The sequence below is a fragment of the Trichosurus vulpecula genome, chromosome 4 (genome assembly GCF_011100635.1).
Source record: "Trichosurus vulpecula isolate mTriVul1 chromosome 4, mTriVul1.pri, whole genome shotgun sequence".
NCBI lineage: Eukaryota > Metazoa > Chordata > Mammalia > Diprotodontia > Phalangeridae > Trichosurus > Trichosurus vulpecula.
The window spans coordinates 26,979,149-27,000,598 of record NC_050576.1 but is presented as its reverse complement, the minus strand read 5'-3'; the positions used below and the strand labels follow the sequence as shown (position 1 = coordinate 27,000,598).

General features: G+C 48.8%; 1 protein-coding gene across 5 annotated transcripts in view; it reads right to left on the bottom strand.

The window, feature by feature from the left end:
• Positions 1 to 2,381: 2,381 nt before the first annotated feature.
• The window catches only part of LRP8 (LDL receptor related protein 8), a 130,716-nt gene continuing 111,647 nt past the window's right edge, over positions 2,382 to 21,450 (bottom strand). For all 5 annotated transcript variants that reach the window (XM_036757878.1, XM_036757879.1, XM_036757880.1 and 2 more), the window contains 7 exons: positions 19,486 to 19,625; positions 15,605 to 15,746; positions 13,257 to 13,409; positions 11,400 to 11,618; positions 6,910 to 6,978; positions 4,926 to 5,098; positions 2,382 to 2,559 (listed from right to left, as the gene is read on the bottom strand). In XM_036757878.1, the coding sequence (XP_036613773.1) occupies positions 2,521 to 2,559; positions 4,926 to 5,098; positions 6,910 to 6,978; positions 11,400 to 11,618; positions 13,257 to 13,409; positions 15,605 to 15,746; positions 19,486 to 19,625 (935 nt within the window). In that variant the 3' untranslated portion in view covers positions 2,382 to 2,520. The remainder of the gene's footprint in view (positions 2,560 to 4,925; positions 5,099 to 6,909; positions 6,979 to 11,399; positions 11,619 to 13,256; positions 13,410 to 15,604; positions 15,747 to 19,485; positions 19,626 to 21,450) is intronic.

Genomic DNA, 21,450 nt, shown 5'->3' with positions numbered 1-21,450 from the left:
GCTTTGGAACCAGCAAAGGCCAGGGTTCGAATCCTAGCCTGACATAACCTGGCCACTCCCTAAGGCATTAAAATTGAACAGAAGGTGCTGATCTCCACTGGCAGAAGGAGTTCCCTCCCCTGGGAACCCCCTATACCAATGTAATCCCAGGGTTTGAGTCTCAGCTCCATGAGCTGTATGGCCATGGGCACGCCACTTAATCTGTGCCTCAGGTCCTCCACTGAGGAAATGATGACTGCCCACTTTAGAGCGTTTCAAGGTGCACAAAGGTGCTCACTGATCCCCGCATCACCCCAGGAGGAAAGGTCTCATTACCACCATATGAGAGGATACCAAGGCTCAGTGAGGGTCACATGGCTAGTACGGAATAGGGAAGGGAACAAGCATTTATTAGGCACCTACTGTGTGCCAGGCACTGTGCTAAGTTTTAGCGGTTGGATTTGCACCCAGGTCTTCAAGCATTTTCTCTTTTAGCTCCTTGAGGTTTGTTTCTCTACTGGTTCTAGATCTATGGTCTTATATGTAAGTCACTTGACCTTTCCTCAGGGCCCGTTTTCTTCTCTGTAAAATGAGAAGGTTGGACTAAGCCTCTGAGACACCTCCCAGCTCTTAATTTATGACCTTAGCACTAGAGCTGGAAAGAGACTCTGACTCATGAGCCCCTTTCCTCATTTCACAAAGAGGGTCCCAAGGCTCACACAGGAAGTATCTGCACCAGGATTCAAGCTCCAGACCTCCAGGGCTCTTCTTGATCTTCATCACTGAAGGATCAGATGCTTCCATAGAGCCTTGGTTCTTTCCTTTAGCTGCATTCTGCCCCACCCCGTCCCCAATGGAGGGCTGGATACTCTCCTGGGCTTCAACAGACCCCACGATGATCAGAGCAGGGCAGACGGACACTGCCACACAAGGCCTCTGGCCTGAGAGGGCTCCAGGCCTGATGGAGAAGGAAGTGACCCAACCTAATCCCAGCTCTGAGCCTGACTAGAATGTAAGCCCTCTGAGGGGAGGGCTGTCTCTTTTTGTATTCGTATGGCCAGTAACCGGACAGTGCTTAGCACTTAATAAGTGCCTGTGGATTGCTGCCAGGTTTCCTCCTCTATGAAACTGGAAATAATGCCATGATCAGTACTGCACAAGAGGCCTGGGAAGAGATGATAAAGGGGCCAGACAAGAGCACTGACCCTGCCATCCAGGAAGCAGAATCATGGATTCAGAGAGGGGCAGCGTGGGACAGCATCTCAGAATGTTAAAACATAAACTGTCAAGGATGTAAGGGACTTTGGGGTAGAAAACAGAATTCAGAGCACAGAATCTGAGAGCTGGGAGGGGCCTTAGAACAGGAGATGTCAGAGCTTGGGAGGGGCCTTAGAAAAGGAGATGTCAGAGCTGAAAAGACCTTGGAACAGGAGATGTCAGAGCTGGAAAGACCTTAGAACAAGGAATGTCAGAGCTGGGAAGGGCCTTGGGATACAAAAAGATTATTTAATCACCTCTAACCAAACCCTTGTTTTACAGATACAGAAACCAAGATCCCCAGGTGTTTCTGGCATTGTACAAACTGAGCACAGTGGCCTTAGGGATAGAAGCCCAGCCCACGGAAGGTTCTCCATGGTGCTGTCTTGTCCACCAGTGATGGGGCTCTGGCCCACTTTGCCTTTTAGAGATGGGGCAGAAGTGAAGAGGACCCTCTTGCTCCTCTGGCCAGTGTCTGACCTACTCAGAGGCTTCAGCCTCATTTCCACAACCACCTCCGAAGCCATCCCAGACCCTCCTCATTGAGTGACATGACCTTGGGGCTTTGCAGCAGGACTGTCTGTATTTCAAAGTTCAATGTCCATAAAGGTCCATTCCTTCTGACTGCCACCCCCCCACCCCCACCACAGTCTATACACAGCAAGCCAAACATACCCCAAAATAAATACTCTCACCTCTCTAAATTATTTACAGCTCTTTTCTGTGAAATATGTTAATAAATATTCTAGATGGGGTGTTGGGGAGTGGAAAGGACATGAATGGGCTCATCGTTTTTTTTTTAACTTATGTTGATGGATAGCCACAAAGCGTCTTCATTTTATTTACAAAACCCCCCTAAACACCCTCTATAAATATAATTTTAAAACAGTAAGCCAGCTCCTGTCCTGCCAGGCCGGGTCTGGTTCCATCCATCACGTCAGTTGCTCAGCAGGGGCTGCTCTGCTTTTCCTTACGGTAGCGCAGCCAGGTAAGACGCGTATAAAACATTATACATACAAAACTCTCACATCCTTTGGATGTCTGCAGTTCATTATAACTTTGTGGTTACCTTTCCGCAACATAAATTTTAAAAAAGAATCCCAAGCACACACACAGACACACATCCTCACTCCCTCGTTCACACACACACACACACACACACACACACACACACACACACACAACTCCAGGCAAAGAAATGCATCCATCTGTCCATCCGTCCAGTGTCCAGAAAGAGTCCAGTGCATGTGTTTGATCCCATCAGGCACGGAGGGGTGCTCGTCCTTAGGGCAACCCGTCATCTTCAAGGCTTAATGCCACACGCTGGGGAGACAGACCAAAGCAGAGTGAGAGCGAGACAAACTCTGTCTTCCTGAGGAAGACCATGTCCTTCCCTATAGGATCATAGCATCCTAGCTCTATAGACCACCTAGTCTGACCGTCTCATTTCACAGATGAAGAAACTGAGCCCCAGGAGTGGGAAATGCCCTGTCCCAAGTCACATAGGCAACATCAGAGGCCCAGGAGCAGGTCACACCAGACTGGTGGCTTAGAGATACAGTTTACCTAGACTTGGGCTCAAGCCATTCTTACGTTTTATATTTAGGTGACTTTGGAACTGGTTGAGTGATAGGACCCAAGTGTGATCATTAATGGGTTAATGGAGGGGAGAGGTCTCTGGTGGAATGCCCCAGGGATCTGACCTTGGCCTTGTGACATTTAATATTTCTAATGATGACTTTAATAAGGCTACTTTCATAGAAGGCACAGAATTGGGAGGGATAGTTAACATGGTGGTCAAGAGAGGTACTCTTCAATAGGCTAGAGCCTGGGTTGAATTAAAATCCCTTCCATAGACAGCAAGATAGATAGCAAAACAAATCAATACATTGGTGTGTCTGGTAATAGTTGGTAAGCTAATAATAAAAAATTTTAGTAATAGGTCAAATTCTAATGAGATAAGATTATCAATGATAAATTTCCATATTTGGGTTAAAAATAAACTCATACATACAAAATGGAGGAGGAATGCTTAAACAAATATTTGAAAAACAAATCTGAGAGTTTTAGTGGATTACTCAGTAGAAGTAGGTACTTAGCACGGTGGCCAAAACCCCAAAGTGACCTTAAATTGCCTAGCATTTGAAAGGAGGGAAGTGATCATGCACTGTCCTCTAGGCCAGTCAGATGGCTGCATTCGCTTCTGGGCATCTCATTTTACGAAAGGTGAAGAGATTTTAGCTAGAAATTATCTATTCAGGTGGTTTTGAAACTGGCTGCATGATAGGATCCAAATTGTGGTCGTCAGTGGGTCAATCTCAATTAAACTGAAGTTTGACAAAAAGAGGGCAAGTGGGGCATCAAAAAACTGGCAACTACATACATCACCTCAGATGGGCTGAGAGAACTGGGGACGTTGAGCATGGAGGAGAGAAAACTCAGGGAAGATATGCCACTGACTTCCAGTACCTCTCTCAGATACTTGGCACATGGAAAAAGGATGAATCTTCTGTATGGCCCCGAAGGACAGAACCAGCAACAGTATGGGGAGAGGTGCTAAGAGGCCAGCTGAGGCTGGATTGTAGGAAACAGTACCTGGAAATGACAGCTGTCCCGAAGAGGCCTGGGCTGCCTCGAGAGGTGCTGGGCTCCCACTCCTAGAAGGGCTCCAAGCAGAGGCTTCATAGCCTAATAGCCCAGGGGAGCAAAGTTTGGGGAGATAGATACACAGGGCAATGCTATCTCTTGAGGGGCCAAAGCTCACAGGGACCTCCTCAGCAGACACAGCTACTGAAAACCACCCAAGTCCTTGGCACTTTCAAATGATCCCATCTCAGAAATGGAGATGGTTTTATTAATGGAAATAATAATAAAGAAGGGGCTGGACCATCTGCTTGGCTGCTACACCCTGAGGACCATCTGACTTGCAGCTGAAACCTCCCATACGTGTGTCTCCTTGAGAACAGGGACAATATGTTTGTATCCCCAGTGTTTGGCACATAGTTAACATGTAATAAATGTTTTTAATTCACTCGTTTATATTGCTATGTGGATTCTTTTGGGGTCTGGATTGGACTAGGTGGCCACTGACATCCCTTTTAATTCTCAAATTTGGTGATTCTGTGATAAGGAAAAACTTCCTAATAATTAGAACCATTGTGAAGTAGAAAGGTGTGAGACAGGGATGGAGGAAGAGAGGGACACAATGGGAGGAAGGGAGTCAAAAAGGAAGGGGAAGACACAAGAAGAGAGGAAGGAATAGGAGGAAGAAGGCAGGGCAGAGGGAGAAAAGAGGAAGGAGGGAGAGGTAAGAAAGGAGAGAGAGAGAGAAGGAGGGAGAAGGGAAAGAAGGAGAAAGAAGGGAGAGAAAAGGGAAGAAGAAAAAGGAAAAAGGGAGAGAAGTAGGGAAAAGGGAGAGAAAAAAGGAAAAAGGGAGAGAAGGAGAGAGGGAGAGAAAAGGAAGGGGAAAGAGAGGGCAGAAGAGAGATATGGGAAAAAAGAGAGAGAAAATGGGGAAAAGGAGAGAAGGGAGGGAGAGAGGAGGGAAAAAGGGAGAGAGAGAGAAGGAAGGAAGGAGAGACAGGGAGAGAGGGGAAGGAAGAGGCATAAGAGCAGGGGAAAGGTGGGGGAGCATGCTGGGCCCAAGAGAGAGGACCCTCCCTCTGCCATTGCTCCCCAAGAACACTCACTGCAGGGTAGACGTGCCCAATCTGCGCCGCCCTCCCAATGTGGATCTCGTCCTCATCTTCTTCCTCTGTCGTCTTCCTGTACACGGGGTTGTCAAAGTTCATGCTTTTTGTGTTCTTCCTCTTCCAGTTCCTCCAGATCAGGAAGCCACTCATGCCCAGCAAGGCGATGACCGCTGTGAGCGCCGATTGGTGGAGAGAGAGGACACTTCAGCCCAGGCACCAAGTGCTCCCCCCTTGGCCCCAGGGTCAGAGCTTTCTGGACCCAGAAGAGACTGGACACCATGACATTCCCCACAAGGGGCCATCTGGCCTCTGCTCAGAGAGCTCTCATTCCCCGAGAGGTGCCTGTCCCATGATGGGACAGCTCCAGACTGGTAAGATGTCCTTCCTTAGGCTGAGCTGAAATTTACCTCCCCATGACGTCCCCTCATGACTCCTAATTCTGTCCTCCAGGGCAAAGTCTTGCCACCTCCTTGCAGGGCATCTCTCCTTCCACAGGTAGTGGCCCTTTGGCATCTCAGAGTCAGGATGTCCAAAACAGAACCATGACCATCACCCCCTCGCCCCAAACTAAACTTGCCCTTGTTCCCAGTCACCTGACCTCAGTGCCATGCTTGACACTTCCCTCTCTCTCTCACCTCTACCTCCTCACCCCATAGTTAATCTGTTGCCAAATCCTGTCATTCTTGAGTTTGCCCCCTTCTCTCTTCTGCCACCCCCCGGCTCAGGTCCTCATCACCAGACACTACAGTGGCCGCTGGTGGGTCTGCTGGCCACCAGCCTCTCCCCACTCCAGTCTAGCCTCTACTCAACTGTTAAAGCACAGGCCTCCCCTTGTTATCCCTTATTCAATAAACTCCAGAGGCTCCAATCACCTCCAGGACCAAATAAAAAGTCCTGTTTGGTGATCAAAACCCTAGCACCACCCCCACCCCCCACTACCTTTCCAGTCTTCTTACACACACACACATATACAAACACACACACACACACACACACAGATCTAATTTCTCCAGTTAAGACTCTCCATCTCCTGACTCAGTGACTTTTCTGTCACTTTAAGTCCCAGCAAAAATCTTACCTTCTACAGGAAGCCTTTCCCAATCCCTCTTAACACGAGTGGATTATTCCCCATTTATCCTGTCTACAGCCTGCTTGTATATATTTGTTTGCATGCTGTCTCCCCCAATAGATCGTAAGCTTTTAGAGGGCAGGATTTGTCTTTTGTCTTTTTTTGTATCCTCAGCACTCAGCACAGAGCCTGGCACAGAGTAGATGCTTAATAAATGCTTATTGACCAACAATCTAATTGGCCTCCCTGTCTCAAGTCTTTCTTTGTTCCTGTCCATCCCCCAAAGACCCCCTTTCTTAGACAAAGCTCTGCTGAGGATACTCCTCTGCTCACAGACATTCATGAGCTCCCCAGTGTTCTGCTTCCTATTTACGCAAGCCTCTCTGCTGGCCATTCTAAGGCCCTCCACCTCATTATCCTGGTTTTCCTCTCCCTGTTCCAGTCTGCCTTCTCTGGACACTCTCAGGCTCTACCCATGTCCCTCCTACAATGTGGCAGCCAGAGCCGGACATGGTCCTCTGGATATGGTCTATGTCAGAAAACATCACTGCCTGAAGTCCTACCCTAGATTTCTATTCATGCAGCTGGGACTGAGCTGATTCGGGTGGGAGGGGCCTCCTCATTGCCACTTTTCCTTCTCATCTCAGGGAGGGGTCTAGCCTATGGCCCAAGTCTCCATACACACATGAAGCAGAAGGCTGGTTCAGTGGTAAATGAATTCTTTCCAGTACTAGAGACAGCCCAGCACACTGCCCGGCTCATTTAAGATAAAAGGGAAGAGAAGACAGGCAGGGAGAAGAAAGCCTTCTATGGCTCCCATTTCCCCACATCCTCCTCTCTGCTCAGGCCCAGAGATAACGGCTTTTTCCTCCTCCTCCAAATCAAAGAAGAGGATTCAGGGGACCCACTCACCCACAGGGACGATGATGCCAATGATGGCGGCCGTGGCTGTGGAGACCAGCTTGCCACCCATGGTCCCATCTGCAAGACGTAGAAACACATTGACTTAGTAAACCCTGGCAGAGCACTGCCCCATCCACGAATACATTCTCACTCCAAAGTGGCAGAAAAGAGGAAAGATGGCTGACTTGGGACTGGAAGGGACCTTAGACATCATCTGGCCCCACCCCAACATCACCAAGCTAGTAAGTGTCTGAAGGCAGATTTGAACTCAGGTCTTCCTTACTTCAGTCCTGGCGCCACCTAGGTGCCCTAGGTGGTTGTGGTGGTGCTCTTCATAATACATGTAGTGACGTATGGCGCCCATATTGAATGAGCACTTGGTGGGAGTGTCCATGTTGTCAACCTCATGATACTCTGGTTTGAGAGTCAGAGGAGCTGGGCTCGAATCCTGCCTCTGATGTGTGACCTTGGACCTCATATGGAGGTCCTCATATGGAAAATGAAGGGGGTTAGACTACATGGCCTTTCCTTCTCTGGATCTAGAAGCAATCTCTGGTTTATATAGGTTTACCCCTCAACTCTCACACTTGAGAGATCTCTATTTTCTTTTTTTGGAGGAGGGCCTGGTTCTTTATTTCAAAAGCTGTTTTGTCCGTTTTCAATATCAAAGCTCTATAGGTTCCTCCTCTGTCTAGACTGGCTCCCCAACAGAGAGCCCCAAAGAAAGTCCCACTTCAAGCCAACAGGCTTCAGGGTACAAGCCTGACTCAGGCTTCACAGAAACCTCACCCCTCAAAAAAAGGAACTTAAAAAGATGAGCAGCTCACTTCCAGCCCAGAGACTGGAGAGAAAGAGAGAACATTCACAGCCATACTGGGAGGAGAAGGAAGGAGAGAAGGAAGGCTGTCTACAGGGATTATATAGAGCAGGGACGGATGGTTGGGCCTATATTAAGAGTATCCTTGAGAAGGGGTCTACACCCCAGCTTCCTTTCAGTGCCTTCTCCTGTTCTGGGAGTGACCTTGGGCTCTTAAAGGCTCTGCTTTTGCAATCCCAAAGCAAGCAGGTCTTACCAGACTGGAGAGGCTGTGAATGATAGGTAGGGTCTGTTGCCCAAGACCAGCCTCGCTGGGCACCAAGGGGTTCATCACCAGGACTCTGGGATGCAAGTTACAACAGTTCATGAAACCGCTGACTCAGACATCAAGAGGATGACACTATGCATCAATAGAGGGTTTGTTCTGTTTAACTCGAAAGAACAGAAATTTTAAACACCGCTCATAGATTATAAAGATAATAATTAACAAGCAAATTGCTCTCAACAATTCTGGTTTATACATAGACTAAAAATATGATTTGTTGAATAATTCCTGGGTTCACAAATTATGCAAACAATAATAGATAATATTAAAGATGACAACACAAATACTGCTTATTCAAATTTAAGGGTTGTAGCCAAAGCAATACTCAGAGGCAAATTTCCACCCTCCACACTTATTAAACCAGAAAGGGAAAGAGGACATTTAGGAGTGGAGTTAGCCATTAAATAAATTAGAAAAGGAACAAAATAACACACAAGGACAAGCACCAAACAGGAAATCATTACAGTAAAAGGCAAAATCAATGAACGAAAATTAAAAGAATGCTTGGATTGATGAAGAAAACAAAAATCAGTCATTGGAAAAGGCTGCTAAGATCGACAAACCATTAGCAAATTCCCTCAAACACAAGAAGAGGATCCAATGACCAAAACCCGAAAGACAGGGTAGGATCTCGAAGAAAACCCAAGGAAGAAAGAAAACTGAGTCAGCCTGGAATCAGTTAGACCTGGGTCTAAGACTCATCTTTGATATGTCATAGCTATGAGCAAGTTACTTGTTCCCTTAATGCCCCAGGCTTCACTCAGACTATAAATCACAGATGATTGGCCAATCTGTATCGGTGGACTTTCCTCCACCAATTGAATCATAGCTTCGAGCAAAACAATGCCAGTAAAAGAAAAAGGATATAAAATATAAAGAGAATAAATTTACAGAGAACAGAAAAATAAACGTTTATAAAAACCTGAAATACTCAAATCAGCAAGGCAAGAAATAGACAAACCAATCTCGGGAAAAACCCAACGAGCTATTAAAGAATAGCCATGTACCAAGTCATCATCCATTTCACGAGAGAACTCTATGGAAAACTAAAAGAACGAACAATCCCTATAGGATATAATTTTCTCAAAAACAGCAAAAGAAGCCATTTTATTTCATTGTTTGTAGGAAGAAAATATGGTTCTGATCCCCAAATCTGGCCAGAAAAAGATGGGTATTCCCCCAAAAGATCCTAGATCTCTTGAAATTGAAATAATTATACTAATGAGCATAATCCTGGCTCTGCTGATTGCTAGCTACATGATTTGGGGGAAGTCATTTCCTCTCCCTGGGGCCTCAGTTTCCTCATCTGTAAATGAAGGGGCTGGACCAGAAGACTTCCAACGTCCTTTCCAACTCTAAATCTCATGTCTGTGAACAAGTCTCATGTGTACATTAAGATCTATAAAGTGCATCCCCACAACAGCCCAAGAAAATAGGTGGTACAGGCATTATTACGATTTTGTAGATAAAGAAACTGAGGGTCAGAGAAGGGAAGTGCTTTGCCCAGAGACACACAGCAAATGACCCGTTTGTTTATACCCTGCTGCTTCTCTTGTGGAAAGAAGGGTGGTCTTCCTCTCCAGGTGTGAACTAACAAAACCAAGCCTGCAGTACACTCAGGTTCCGTGAGCTGAGTTTTGGGGTGTTTTTTGTTTATTTTGTTTATTTTTTGTTATTGTTGCTTTTTAAATTAATTTTTAAAATCTTTAGTTCCAAATTCCCCCTTCCTTGACCTCTGTCTCACTCACTGAGTACATAAGAAATATCATACCCATTATGCATATGAAGTCACACAAAACAAACGCAGTGAGGTATTAACTAGGGAGGCTGTCTCTGAAGCCAAGGAGCACCAATAAAACCCGGGACAGTGGCTGCCAGAATCTTCCCACATCAAGGATCCTGGGGGATGCGGGGCTGGTTTCCCAGAGGGGCCTCGGCAGACCAGGACCTTCCCATTCCTTCCCTCTGCAGCTGGGGACAGGGTTGGCGTTGCGTGGAAAATGATTTCCGAGAGAGTTTATCCTTCTAAATGAATTCCCCTTGGCAGGTAACTCAATTAGAAAGACGTTTACCAGGTAATGAGACAGGACATTTCTAATGGTGACAATTATTGTGCCTAACATTTTAATAAGCTCTGAACTTAATTATTTTCATCTGGGGGGCTAGGCCAAGGCCTGGGCAGACAAGGGGACTAGGGAGGACTATCTGGGGGATAGGCTTTTACAGGAACCCAGCCAGGCACCCTGTGGTGGAGGCAGTATTGGGTGAGCTTCTGGAGCTCCTAGCCCCATCCTCACATCCGCCCTTGGTTGGGGAGGATGTCTTCATTTGGCAGGGAAGGAAAGGAAAGCTCAGAGGGCCTTTAGAACAGGGAATGTCAGAGCTGGGAGAGATCTTAGAACAGGGGATGTCAGAGCTGGGAGGGAGCTTAGAACAGGGAAGGTCAGAGGCGCTTGAGAACAAGGGATGTCAGAGCTGGGAGGGGTCTTAGAACAGGGGATGTCAGAGCTGGGAGGAAGCTTAGAACAGGGAAGGTCAAGGCGCTTGAGAACAAGGGATGTCAGAGCTGGGAGGGGTCTTAGAACAGGGGATGTCAGAGCTGACAGGGGCCTGAGAACAGGGAATGTCAGGGCTGGGAGGGAGCTTAAAACAGGGAACATCTGAGCTGGGAGGGAGCTTAGAACAGAGGATGTCAGAGCTGAGAGGGGCCTTAGAACAAGGAATGTCAGAGCTGAGAGGGAGCTTAGAACACATAATACACGAGATATAGGATGACATGAAAGATAGAGCACCTGACTCAGAGCCGGGAAGACCTGGGTTCAAATCCTGTCTCAAACATTTACTAGCTATATGACTAAGTCACTTAATGTCTCTGAGCCCATTACCTCACCTATGCAAGGAGGATAAAGAGCACCTTTCCTTCCCCTTCCGAGGCTTCAATGAGTTACTATGATAAGCACCAGGCAAACCCTAGAGGTTATGCGAATGTGAGCTATTCTTATTAATAATTCAGAATCTCATCACCAGAAAGGCCTCTGAGCCCAGGATGTCAGGGCAGGAAGAGACAATGTGGCTCGAATGGGAGATCCGACCCCTCTAATTTGCCCAGAGCAGGGATGGGCTTTGCCCAAAGCCACGCCCACAAGGGGCACAGCTGGGCCTCAGCCCAGGTCTGCTGATGGCAAGGCCAGGACACTTCCCACTGCACCACCCTGCCCCTCTCCCTCAGGCAGGACCTTGCTTCATTAAATCCAGCCTCTGGTGGGGGCATCCTGCAGGTGACCAGGTAACCCACACCCTCCTGATTTCTTTTCTCCCCACCCCACCCCAAAGGGCGGCCAGATCAGGAATCCTTACAGTGCTGGGAGTGGTTGCTGTTTCCTGGGGTGGCAACCCCTGGTGAAGACGGGCTGATGCTGGGCTCACTAGGGGATGTCCCGGAGGTCTGTGAGGCCTCTCCCGAGCTCTGATTCTTCCTGTGGCCTGGGAGGGAGGCAGGGCTGGTGGTGAGAAGGTTTGTGCTGGGGGTCCTCACGGTGGTGGAGGCCAATGTCGTTGTCGAGGTAGATGGAGGGGCTGTGGAGGGAAGGCGGAAGACTGGGTCAATTGTCCAAGCTGGCCTGTTCCAGCTCAAGCCCAGCCATGCAGATCAGACCTTGGGGCTAACGTAGTCCCTGGCATACAGCAGGCATTTAATAAGTGCTGGGTGGATAATAAATTGCTTGTAATACGGATGAAAGAATGAAAAAATGTACAATCTACCCTAACTTACTGTATTGGGCCAGCCCAGGCCATGCTTCCCGTACCATCTCTATGCCTGGCATCTTGCCATCTGCCCGTCCCCTACCACCGCCCCTTGCTTTCCACCTCTTCCATCACTTCCAGAAAGGGCTTTTCAAGCAACCACACCCTATTTTTTAATTCTCCAGGGACTCCCTCCCTTATGTTCACTCCAGGCCTTGCACACAGTAGGCACTTAATAAATGTGAGCTTCCTGACTGACACTGACTTGTGCCGCCTTCCTTGATAAGAATGAAGGTTCTTCGAGGGCAGGGGCAATGTGTCTTCTGCTCCTTGGGGTAGAGACAACATTTTCTCTGAATTTGGAAAACCTGGGCTCATCTTAGACAAGTCAACTAACCTCCCTTTACCTCAGTTTCCTCATCAGGAAACTAAGGAAGTTAGACTCGAGGGCCTCTAGGTCCCACCTAGGTCTAATTTTAGAATTGTATGATACTAAATGCAGGTACACAGTAGGTGTCTCATAAATGCTTTTTTATTAATTTCACTTCGTCCACCCCAATGACTAATGCTAACAGAATAAAATACAAACTGTTTGCCTCAGTACTCAAGGCCTTGCTCCCTCTGTTTCTACTTTTTATCTAGCTGTATAGCATACTTGACCAAATGAGATAATATTTATAAAAGGTCTGACACACAGCAGGTACTTAATACGTGTTTATTTCCTCCCCTTCTCCCTTCCTTCTCCTCTCTACACATTCTGTATCTGAGCTGAACTGGGCTATTAGCTGTTCTCCAGACTGGCCCTTCCCTCTCCCACCTCCAGGTGGTGCCATGATGGGAGCGTGCCTTTGCCTCATCTCCACCTGCTGAAGATCTCTCCCCTCAAGGCCCCACTCAGGGGAGCCCAGCTCCATGAACCCTTCCCTCATGAGCTCAGCTCAGCCTTCTTTCTTTAACTGCCCTCGGGTGCTCTGTTGGGCTCCCTCCTCTGCCCCAACCACATTTAGCCTCCTGGAATGTGAATCCTGGACCTGTCATCCCCTCTCCCAGCAGACTGCATGCTTCTTGAGGGCAGGGACTGTGTTGTTTTCGGTTTTTGTCCCTGAACTATTTGGGACCAAGTAGACACTCAGCATGAGTTATGAATGAGGGAATGAATGCTTTTCACAGGCTAGGTGGCCAGTTCACTTGGCTGGGGCTGCTGGGACTCCTCACTTAGCAAAGACAATGCCCATTTCTTTAGAGCCTTAAGGCTTAAAGAATTGTTCCCCTACAATCCCCATGGAAGGGAAGGAACAGAATTATGGTCATCCCAGTGGAAGCTCAGAAAGTGACCAGACCAAGGACACGCAGGCACTAGGATTTGAACTGGGTCCCCGGCTCCATATCCCGCACCGGGCTCTAGCCAACACCCCAGGGGCACAAATGGGGAAGGGGATGGGGCCAAACAGGGCCCCTGGCAGTTCTTACCTCGATAGCACCTCTTCATGTCTGGGCCCAGCCACATGGAGTCAGGACAGGCACAGGTGTACTTGGGGGAGTGGATGGAGATCTGGGGGGCAGGAAGGCACAGGTATTCACAGCCGCCATTGGGCTGAGAGCTCTGCTCGCAGGCATCGGGAGCTGAGGAGGAGAGAGAGAGCAGGGTGACAGCTCAAGCGAGGGGCACTCCAGACTCCCTCTGGATGCTCTCACAGACCCTTGGGTCAGCCCCACTTAGAAGGCAGGGACATCAAGGCTCAGGAAGGTAACCTGATTAACCCCAGGACCCAGAGACAGGCGTCTCAGCTCCAAGCTTGGGCTTTCTCTATTCCATCCAGGGGCCCTATAGATTCCTGCAGAAGCACAGACTTTTAGGGACCTCAGAAGCCACGGAGTCCAACCCCTGCACAAAAGGCATCTGTACCATAACCCAGCCAACAAGTGGCTGTTCAGGTGAAGACCTCCAGGAGGGGGACCCACACATCCCGAGGAAGGAAGCCCCTCCACTTCGGGGAGCTCTCCTCGGTAGGAATTCTTTCCTGACAGCAAACCTCAACTGATCTCTTTGAGATCCCCCCAGCCCCCAGCTGTTCCTGGGTTTTCCTTCTGGGGCGAGGCACAACAAGCAGATCCTTCCTCCCCAGATCCCCGCCCCCCACCCCAGTCTTCTCTTCTCCAAGGTTCCTTCAAGTGAGCCCGATATAAGAGGCTTTTCAGGCCCTGGTCCATCCTGGCCTCCTTCAGACAATTTACAATGGACCCTTGGAGATAGACTGGAGGGTGACCCCAGCCTAACAGCTTTGGCCATGGCCAGAAAGGAGGGAGCCCTGAGAGCCCAGGCAAGTTTATCCTCCTCTTTCACAGGACTAATGTTGGAAGGAACATTTTCATACCCACTAGGCTAATCTCCCCATTTCAGAGAAGAGCAAACTGAGGCCCAGAATGGGGTATTGATCTCCCCAAGATTCCACAGTCAGTGAATGGCATCTCTCCTGACACCCAGGTCAACCATCTTTCTTCACTTGGGAAACTCAGAAAGGTAATTTAGAGATCACCAAAAAAGTGACTGTAGACAGGCCACTTCCATACTCAGGGCCTCAGTTTCCCAAGCCATAAGACTAGAGGACCTCCAAGGCCTCTTCCACCGTTGGCGTCCTGTGGTTTACGCTTCATTACTTTTGAGTCATGTCTGGTTTTTGATGCAAACGGTATTCTTCAGGCCAATCCATAACATCCCAGAATCTCCGAGGCAGCCAGGTGGCGCAGTGGTTAGAGCTCTGGGCCTGGAGTCAGGAACATTTGAGTTCAAATCTGGCCTCAGGCACTTACTAGCTGTGACCTGGGCAACTCACCCCACCTCTATCTGCCTCCGTTTTCTCCTCTGAAAGATGGGGACGATAATAGCACCTGACTCCCAGGGCCGTTATGAGGCTCAGATGAGGAAGCATGTCACGTGGCTTTGCAAACCCCACTGTTCTATGTAAAAGCTGGTTATCATCTCTGAGTTGGGTTGGACCTCAGAGGTCGCCTGGCTTGAGCCACACTTTGAACAAGAATTCCCACTAGCCCTTCTCCAGCAAACGGCCACCCAATCTCTGCATAAAGACTTCCAAGAAGGGCAAAACCACCCCTATCCAGGCAGCCCATTCTGCCTGGGGACTGTTCTCACCGTTAGCGATGTCCGCCTCACATCAAGAAGAAATCTACTTCCCCAAAACTTCCCCCCCCTGCCCCTCATTTTCCCCACAAAGATCTAGCCTGGTCCCTCTCCAGCACAGAGCAGAGATGAGACATTGACAGGCCACACCTTATTCCCCAGAGAACGCTCCAAATGACTCAACTGCCTCCAAAAATCAGACCCACCTTCAGAGGATGGAAATTTACTTCAAAACACGAAACCACAAGAATGATTTCAAAGCACGCCCTGAATGCGGCTCCCCTAAGCTATGAGGATGTGTCTAGAATTACCGCACCGCCTCCCAGGGGATCGGCTCTCACCGGGGTGGAGAAGCTCCGGCATCTCTATAATATCTCTCCTATCTCTGTGGGGTGGCTTGGTTACAAACTGCCTGACATGGAATTTCTCGTTTGACACTCAGAAGAGTCCTAGGGGATGGGTAGTGGAAGGGCTGTCATGCCCATCTTGTAGACGTGTTAGCTGAGGTCTAGTGAGATTAAAAAATTTATGGAAATTCCAAGAGGAAACCAATCCATCGCCAATCTCTAAGCCGAGGCTGACCAAGTAAGCAGGCTGGTGCTAAGGGCGGGGAGGGGAGCTCGAGACGTAGGGCGAGGGGGTACAGGGAGGGCACCCTACCCGGGGAGTCACCGCCTACCTTTCGGCTGCTTCAGTTCATGGAAGATGACGATGTCATGAGGGTTGTTGAGGTTCTCGGCCAGGACAGAGATTTCAAGGCCATTCAGGCGGTTGGCACTGAAGATGGCTTCGTTCTCCAGGTCTGTCCAGAACACCTTGTCCTGTGGGGCGCAGGCAGAGAAGGTGAGGTGTCGACCCAAGCCCCCCCGAGCCTCTCTCTCATTCTGCCATCAACTGTCTTCATCGGACTGGGAGCTCCTTGAGAGCCTTTTATTACCTTTCTTGGTAGCCCTGGACCTTCGCACAGGTGCCAGGCACATAGTAGGTGCTTAATCAATGCTTGATGACTGACCTTGGGCCTTCTTTGGGCCCTCAGCTTCGTCCTCTGTGAAATGAGGGAGGGGTGGACCAATGACTACTGCATGTACTTCTAGCTATGAGCAAAGTGCCTGGGATCTAGGATGGGGTGAGGGGGCTGCACCTGTGAAATCACTGGTATAGGGAAGGAAGGAAACAAGTATTTCTTAAGTACCTACTAAGCGGCAAGCACTGCTAAACTGTTTACAAACGTGATTTCATCTGATTCTCATAACTACCCTATGAAGTAGGTGCTCTTATGATCTCCATTTTACAGATGAAGAAACTGAAGCAGACAGAGAATGAAGTGACTTGCCCAGTGCCACACAGCTAGTGTCTGGAGCCAGATTTGAACTCCAGTCTTCCTGACTCCAGGCTCAGTGCTCTGTGCACTATGGCACCACCGAGCTGTCAGTAGGCAGCATGGTTGATGAATGGGAAGATTTATCTGAACTGATCCAAAGTGAAGCAAGAAGAACCCAGAAAACAATACAACCATAAATGGATGGAACAGCAGCCTGAAGACTTTGATTATAATGACCAAGCTTTGTCCCAAAGAAGAGGTGAGAAAATGTAATTCTCTCCCTTTTTAGTTGCAGAGTTGGGGCCAGTGGGTACAGAACACAGCATGTTAGTTTATTTGGCTCAAATGTCTTCCTTTCTTCCTCTTTTTTTATTCTTTATTACAAGGAATGGCTCACTGGGTAGGGGAAAGAGGAACGTGTTTAGAATAAAAAAACTTTAAAAGAAAGAAGGGTTTCAACATAAAAACAGAGATGAGCAAGAGGAATTTCAACCTTTGTGTTAAGAGGCTGGAGGAATGAAAACTACGACAAGGAAGAGATAAGTAAAAAGGACCAATGAATACCAGGCGATGAGTGACCCATCTGAGTTTCTTCCCAAAGAGCTGAGTTCGACTCTCTGGAGAGGAAGCAGCTATTTGTTCTCCAAAGAACAAAAATGACATGGATGATGATGGTGGACTAAGGAAAGAAGCTGGAGCTGATTAAGTTTTATTTTTCTCCAATTTTTCTCTGCCATAGAGAAGAATCTTTGGACTGGAAAGGACAAAGGAAAATGGCAAAAGGGAAGCTGAAACCGGATAGGTGGGGAGTACACCCTTTAGGATCCTAAGTTATCCGGCCCAAACCAAAGGGACTAAAAGAACTGATGGGCTGAGATATCATCCACGACATCTGAGCAGGTGGGAAATGTGCAGCAAGATTGGAAAAGGGCAAGTGCCCTGAGATTCAGAAAGAGGGAAGAGAGAAGAGTCTGCAACGATTTCTGGCAAAATTCTAGGACATATTAGACAAAAGTCAGTTAGTGGAAGAAACAAAATGGTCGCTTATTGCAGATGATATAATGATCTACTTAGAAAACCCCAAAGAGTTAACTAAAAAAATTAAAACAATAATTTCACCAAAGTCATAGGATATAAAATAAAATCCATATAAAATGACCAGCATTTCTGGGCATAACCAACTAAACCCAGTAGGAAAAGATAGAGAAATTCTATTTAAAATGACTACAGAAGCAGGGTAATGTGGCGGCTGGCAAAGTGAATGCCCTAGAACTAGGGAGGTAATGATGGGTCCCACTGTCCCCTGCCCTGGTCACACCCCATCTGGGATGCTGAATTCAGCTCTGGGTGCCATATTTAGGAAGGACATTTAGCATTTGACTGCATGTAGAAGAGAGCAGCCAAGATGGTGATGGGCCTTCAGATCAGGGAATTAATCATGATTTTGTAAAAACAGGGATGATGCAGTCCACTGTACCTACCTCATAGGCCTGTTGAGGATCAAATGAGGTGATATGAATAAAGCCTTCCGTAAGCCTGAAAATTTGATAGCACTTCCATCCTCTCTCCTCTCCCCTCCTCCATTCTATGAGTCTCCAATTGGTTCATTTTGCTGAGGGCAGAATCACCGCTTCCAGAGCCTGGGCTAAGACAGGACCATTCTGCTCACAGCATCTACACTCTGGCCCCAGGCTATGTCTGTGAAGCAGCAGCAGGCCTTCAGGCCCCCACTGGTGTATGCCTGTGATAGTTAGAGTCATGCAGACTGTCCAGCCTCAAGAGCTCAGCCCCAGATTAAAAATGGCACACACATCTTTATGGAGCCACAGACACATACACACATACGGAATTGGGGAGATAAAGTGGAAGGGTCTTTTGGGGATCTTTGAGGCCAAAAGCATCAAACTCTTCACTGCTGGCTCACAAGCAGCTGCACAACTCCTGAGTGCAGCCTGAACCAGATTAAAATGTAACTGGGAAAGGTGTAACACAATAAACAAAAGTGGAACACCACACAGGCAATGCTAATTTGTGGTTTTTTTAAAGTAGCCTTCCTTCAGGAAAGGGAGGTTGGAGGGAGATCGTGAAAGCCTTTTTTTTCTGTTCTTTTCTTATCATGGCCTCTACAAAGGCCCCACCTGTCTGCCTAGGACCAGCTGAGCTAAACAAAGACAGGTTCCTCAGCACAGGGATGAACACGGGTGAGGAAGGAGGTCTCCAGACCTGTCTGCTAAAGCCCGAAGGAGCTGGGACTGATCATCACACAAAGTCCTCACAGGCCGGGAGAGACTAGAGATTCCTTTGGAAGCTATAGTTCAGCACAGGCTGCTGCAGACCTGCTTCACTCTCCCTCCACTGGGGATCCCCCAGTGCTGGTGCTGTTCTCCCCTCCCCACATCTCCCTGCTTACACACAGAAGTCATGTTGTATCTGTTTCTAGTGTCTCCTCAGTTGGCTTCCCCCTGAGCCTGGGCCCCTCTAAGAGACACAACATAGACTGACCACTTTATGATGCAGGCATCTGGGGGCCAACGCAGAGGGAGCCCAATACAGCTCAGTATCTAGAACAGTGAGGTTCTGATGGTCACTGCATTTCACAAATTTACTAAAAGCTGTAAAATATAAGATGGACTTTGGGTCTTAAAAATATGCCCCCTGGGGCAGCTTGGTGGCGCAATGAGTAGAACACCAGGCCTAGAGTCAGGAGGACCTGAGTTCAAATGTTGTGACCTCGGACACTTGACCCACTTACTAGCTATGTGATCTTGGGCAAATCATTTAACCCCGATTGCCCTGCCCTCCCCCCTCCAAAAACAAAAACAAACAAAAAAGAATCAACTAAAACTATGCCCCTCTGACACTCCTTGTTCTAAGGCCCTCCCAGCCCTGACATCCCGTCCTCAGACCCCTCCCAGCTCTGACATCCCCTGTCCTCAGACCCCTCCCAGCTCTGACATCCCCTGTCCTCAGACCCCTCCCAGCTCTGACATCCCCTGTCCTCAGACCCCTCCCAGCTCTGACATCCCCTGTCCTCAGGCCCCTCCCAGCTCTGACATCCCCTGTCCTCAGACCCCTCCCAGCTCTGACATCCCCTGTTCTCAGGCCCCTCCCAGCTCTGCCATCCCCTGTTCTCAGGCCCCTCCCAGCCCTGACATCCCCTGTTCTCAGGCCCCTCCCAGTTCTGACATCCTACATCCAAAGATCCCTTCCAGTGCTGATATTGGTCATGTTCGGCTTACCTCAAACACTGCAATCCCAAAGGGGTGGCTCAGAACGTCCACAGAGAAGATAAGGACCTTCCGGTTGCCACCACTGAAGTCAATGCTGGAGAGCTGATGCAGTTTGGAGTCCACCCAGTAGAGACGCTGGCTCAGCAAATCTGGCCAGAGAGGAAGGGAGGGAATTGGGGTAAGGGGGAGGTGTCCATGGAGGCAGAGGGGATGTGGAGTAGGCAACCTCATCAGGGGCACCCGGCTCCCCCAGGCACTGCCCTTCCTGTGTGTCAGCAGAAGAGGCTGTGCTAGGCCCAGGGCATGGGGAATGAAGGTGGTCTGAGCTCCAATGGCAGACTAGCCTTGGACGACAGAAATGAACAAGAAAGTCAAGGAAGTGGGCAGCTAAGACCACGGCCGGCAGACTTTCCACTCAGTCTGTACAAGAATGGATGGCCTGGCCCGCCTGGTCCCAAAATCCCCTCTGTGGCACCGCACCCCTCCCTCTGGTCCTACCCCATTCTCAGAGCACCTGAGCTCCTGCTTGCAGCCCCACTCCCCCACCCAGGGCCCTGCTGCCTCACTCAATTCCCATGACTGTGGATTGTTCATGACAACCTCGGCTTGTTCTTGGCTCCAGCTGCTGAAAGTTATGCTACAATGTTTCCTTGTATTTATTTTGTGCATGCTTGTAAATGTAAACAGCATCTCCTCCAGGCACAGCATAAGCTCCTACAGGGCAGGGGCTCTTCCCTGGGGCCTAGCTTAGTGCCTAGGCACAAAGGATAGAAGATAAGGATTGAGCTGTGATTTCACTGGCCTGGGAAACTCTTGGTGAAGAACTGCCTCGACCAGTGCAGACCAGCCCCCTCTCTGTAACTTAGAGTTTTAGAGTGGTCCAGGGTCACTGAGAACTCCAGTAACTTGGCCAAGGTCACCCAGCCAAAGCACTCCAGAGGCAAGACTTGAACTTGTGTCTTCCTGACTCTGAGACCTGCTGTCCATCCCCTAGCCGGGTCGCCTCTTGCCTGGCACAAAGAAGGCACTTAAGAAATGTGTTAACTGAGACAGCCCTTGCAGTCTTCCAGGAACTTTAGCTCCTCTTCCAGGCAGGGTTTTGGTGGGTGGCACACTTCCCACCCTCCTGTTTCCAGGGCTGGGCCCAAGCCCTTGTACACGGTCCTGGAGCTAGGCCACGGCCAGGCTTTTCTGTGTGACTTTCCCAAGTCCTCTCTGTATCAGCTCTAGGGCATCTGTCAAAGGCTTTCCTGCTCCATACATGAAGAACCAGGTCCTGTCAGTACCTCAGAAGGCAAAGGTGTGAATCAAAGCCTTGAAGTCAAGCTTAATGACCAGCATGCTGTTGGGGATCTACGTCTGGCTCCAAGGAGAGTCAGGCAGTCCATTCTCCTCATCTAATTCCCTAATATGGGATAAACTAACAGGAACTGTTGAAGCTTCAGCAGCCCCTTCCCTAGGAGGTCCACCTGGATTGAGTGGAATATGGCTTATTTTGGGCCTGTAGGAACAGAGAGTGAGCGAACGGCTACAAGGGCCTCAGGAGATCTCTAGTTCAACCCCCTCATTTTTCAGAGGAGGAAGCAGGGGTCCAGAGGGGATGGGTGACTTGCCTGATGTCACAGAGCCTGGACTCAAATCCAGAGACTTTGTGCTTATTTGACTAAGGAGAAAATGAAGACCCAGAGAAGGAATGTGACTTGATGAGTTACACAAGAGAAAGAATTTGAACCCAGGTCCTTGGACCCTCACATCTGGCACTTTCTACTGCACTTGTTTGTGGACCAATGACATCTCAGGTGACATCTTGACTCTGACGTGAATTGGCTTTCGGTGAGGCAGAGCTGTACCAAGTCATCAGCCTCGCTCTCTCTTCCAGATTCATCAGAGTCCAGTGGCAAGACAAAAGTCAAGATGCCTGGCAATGGCTTGGATACAGCAGGTGACATTGGCGTCTACAATGTCTGACCAAGC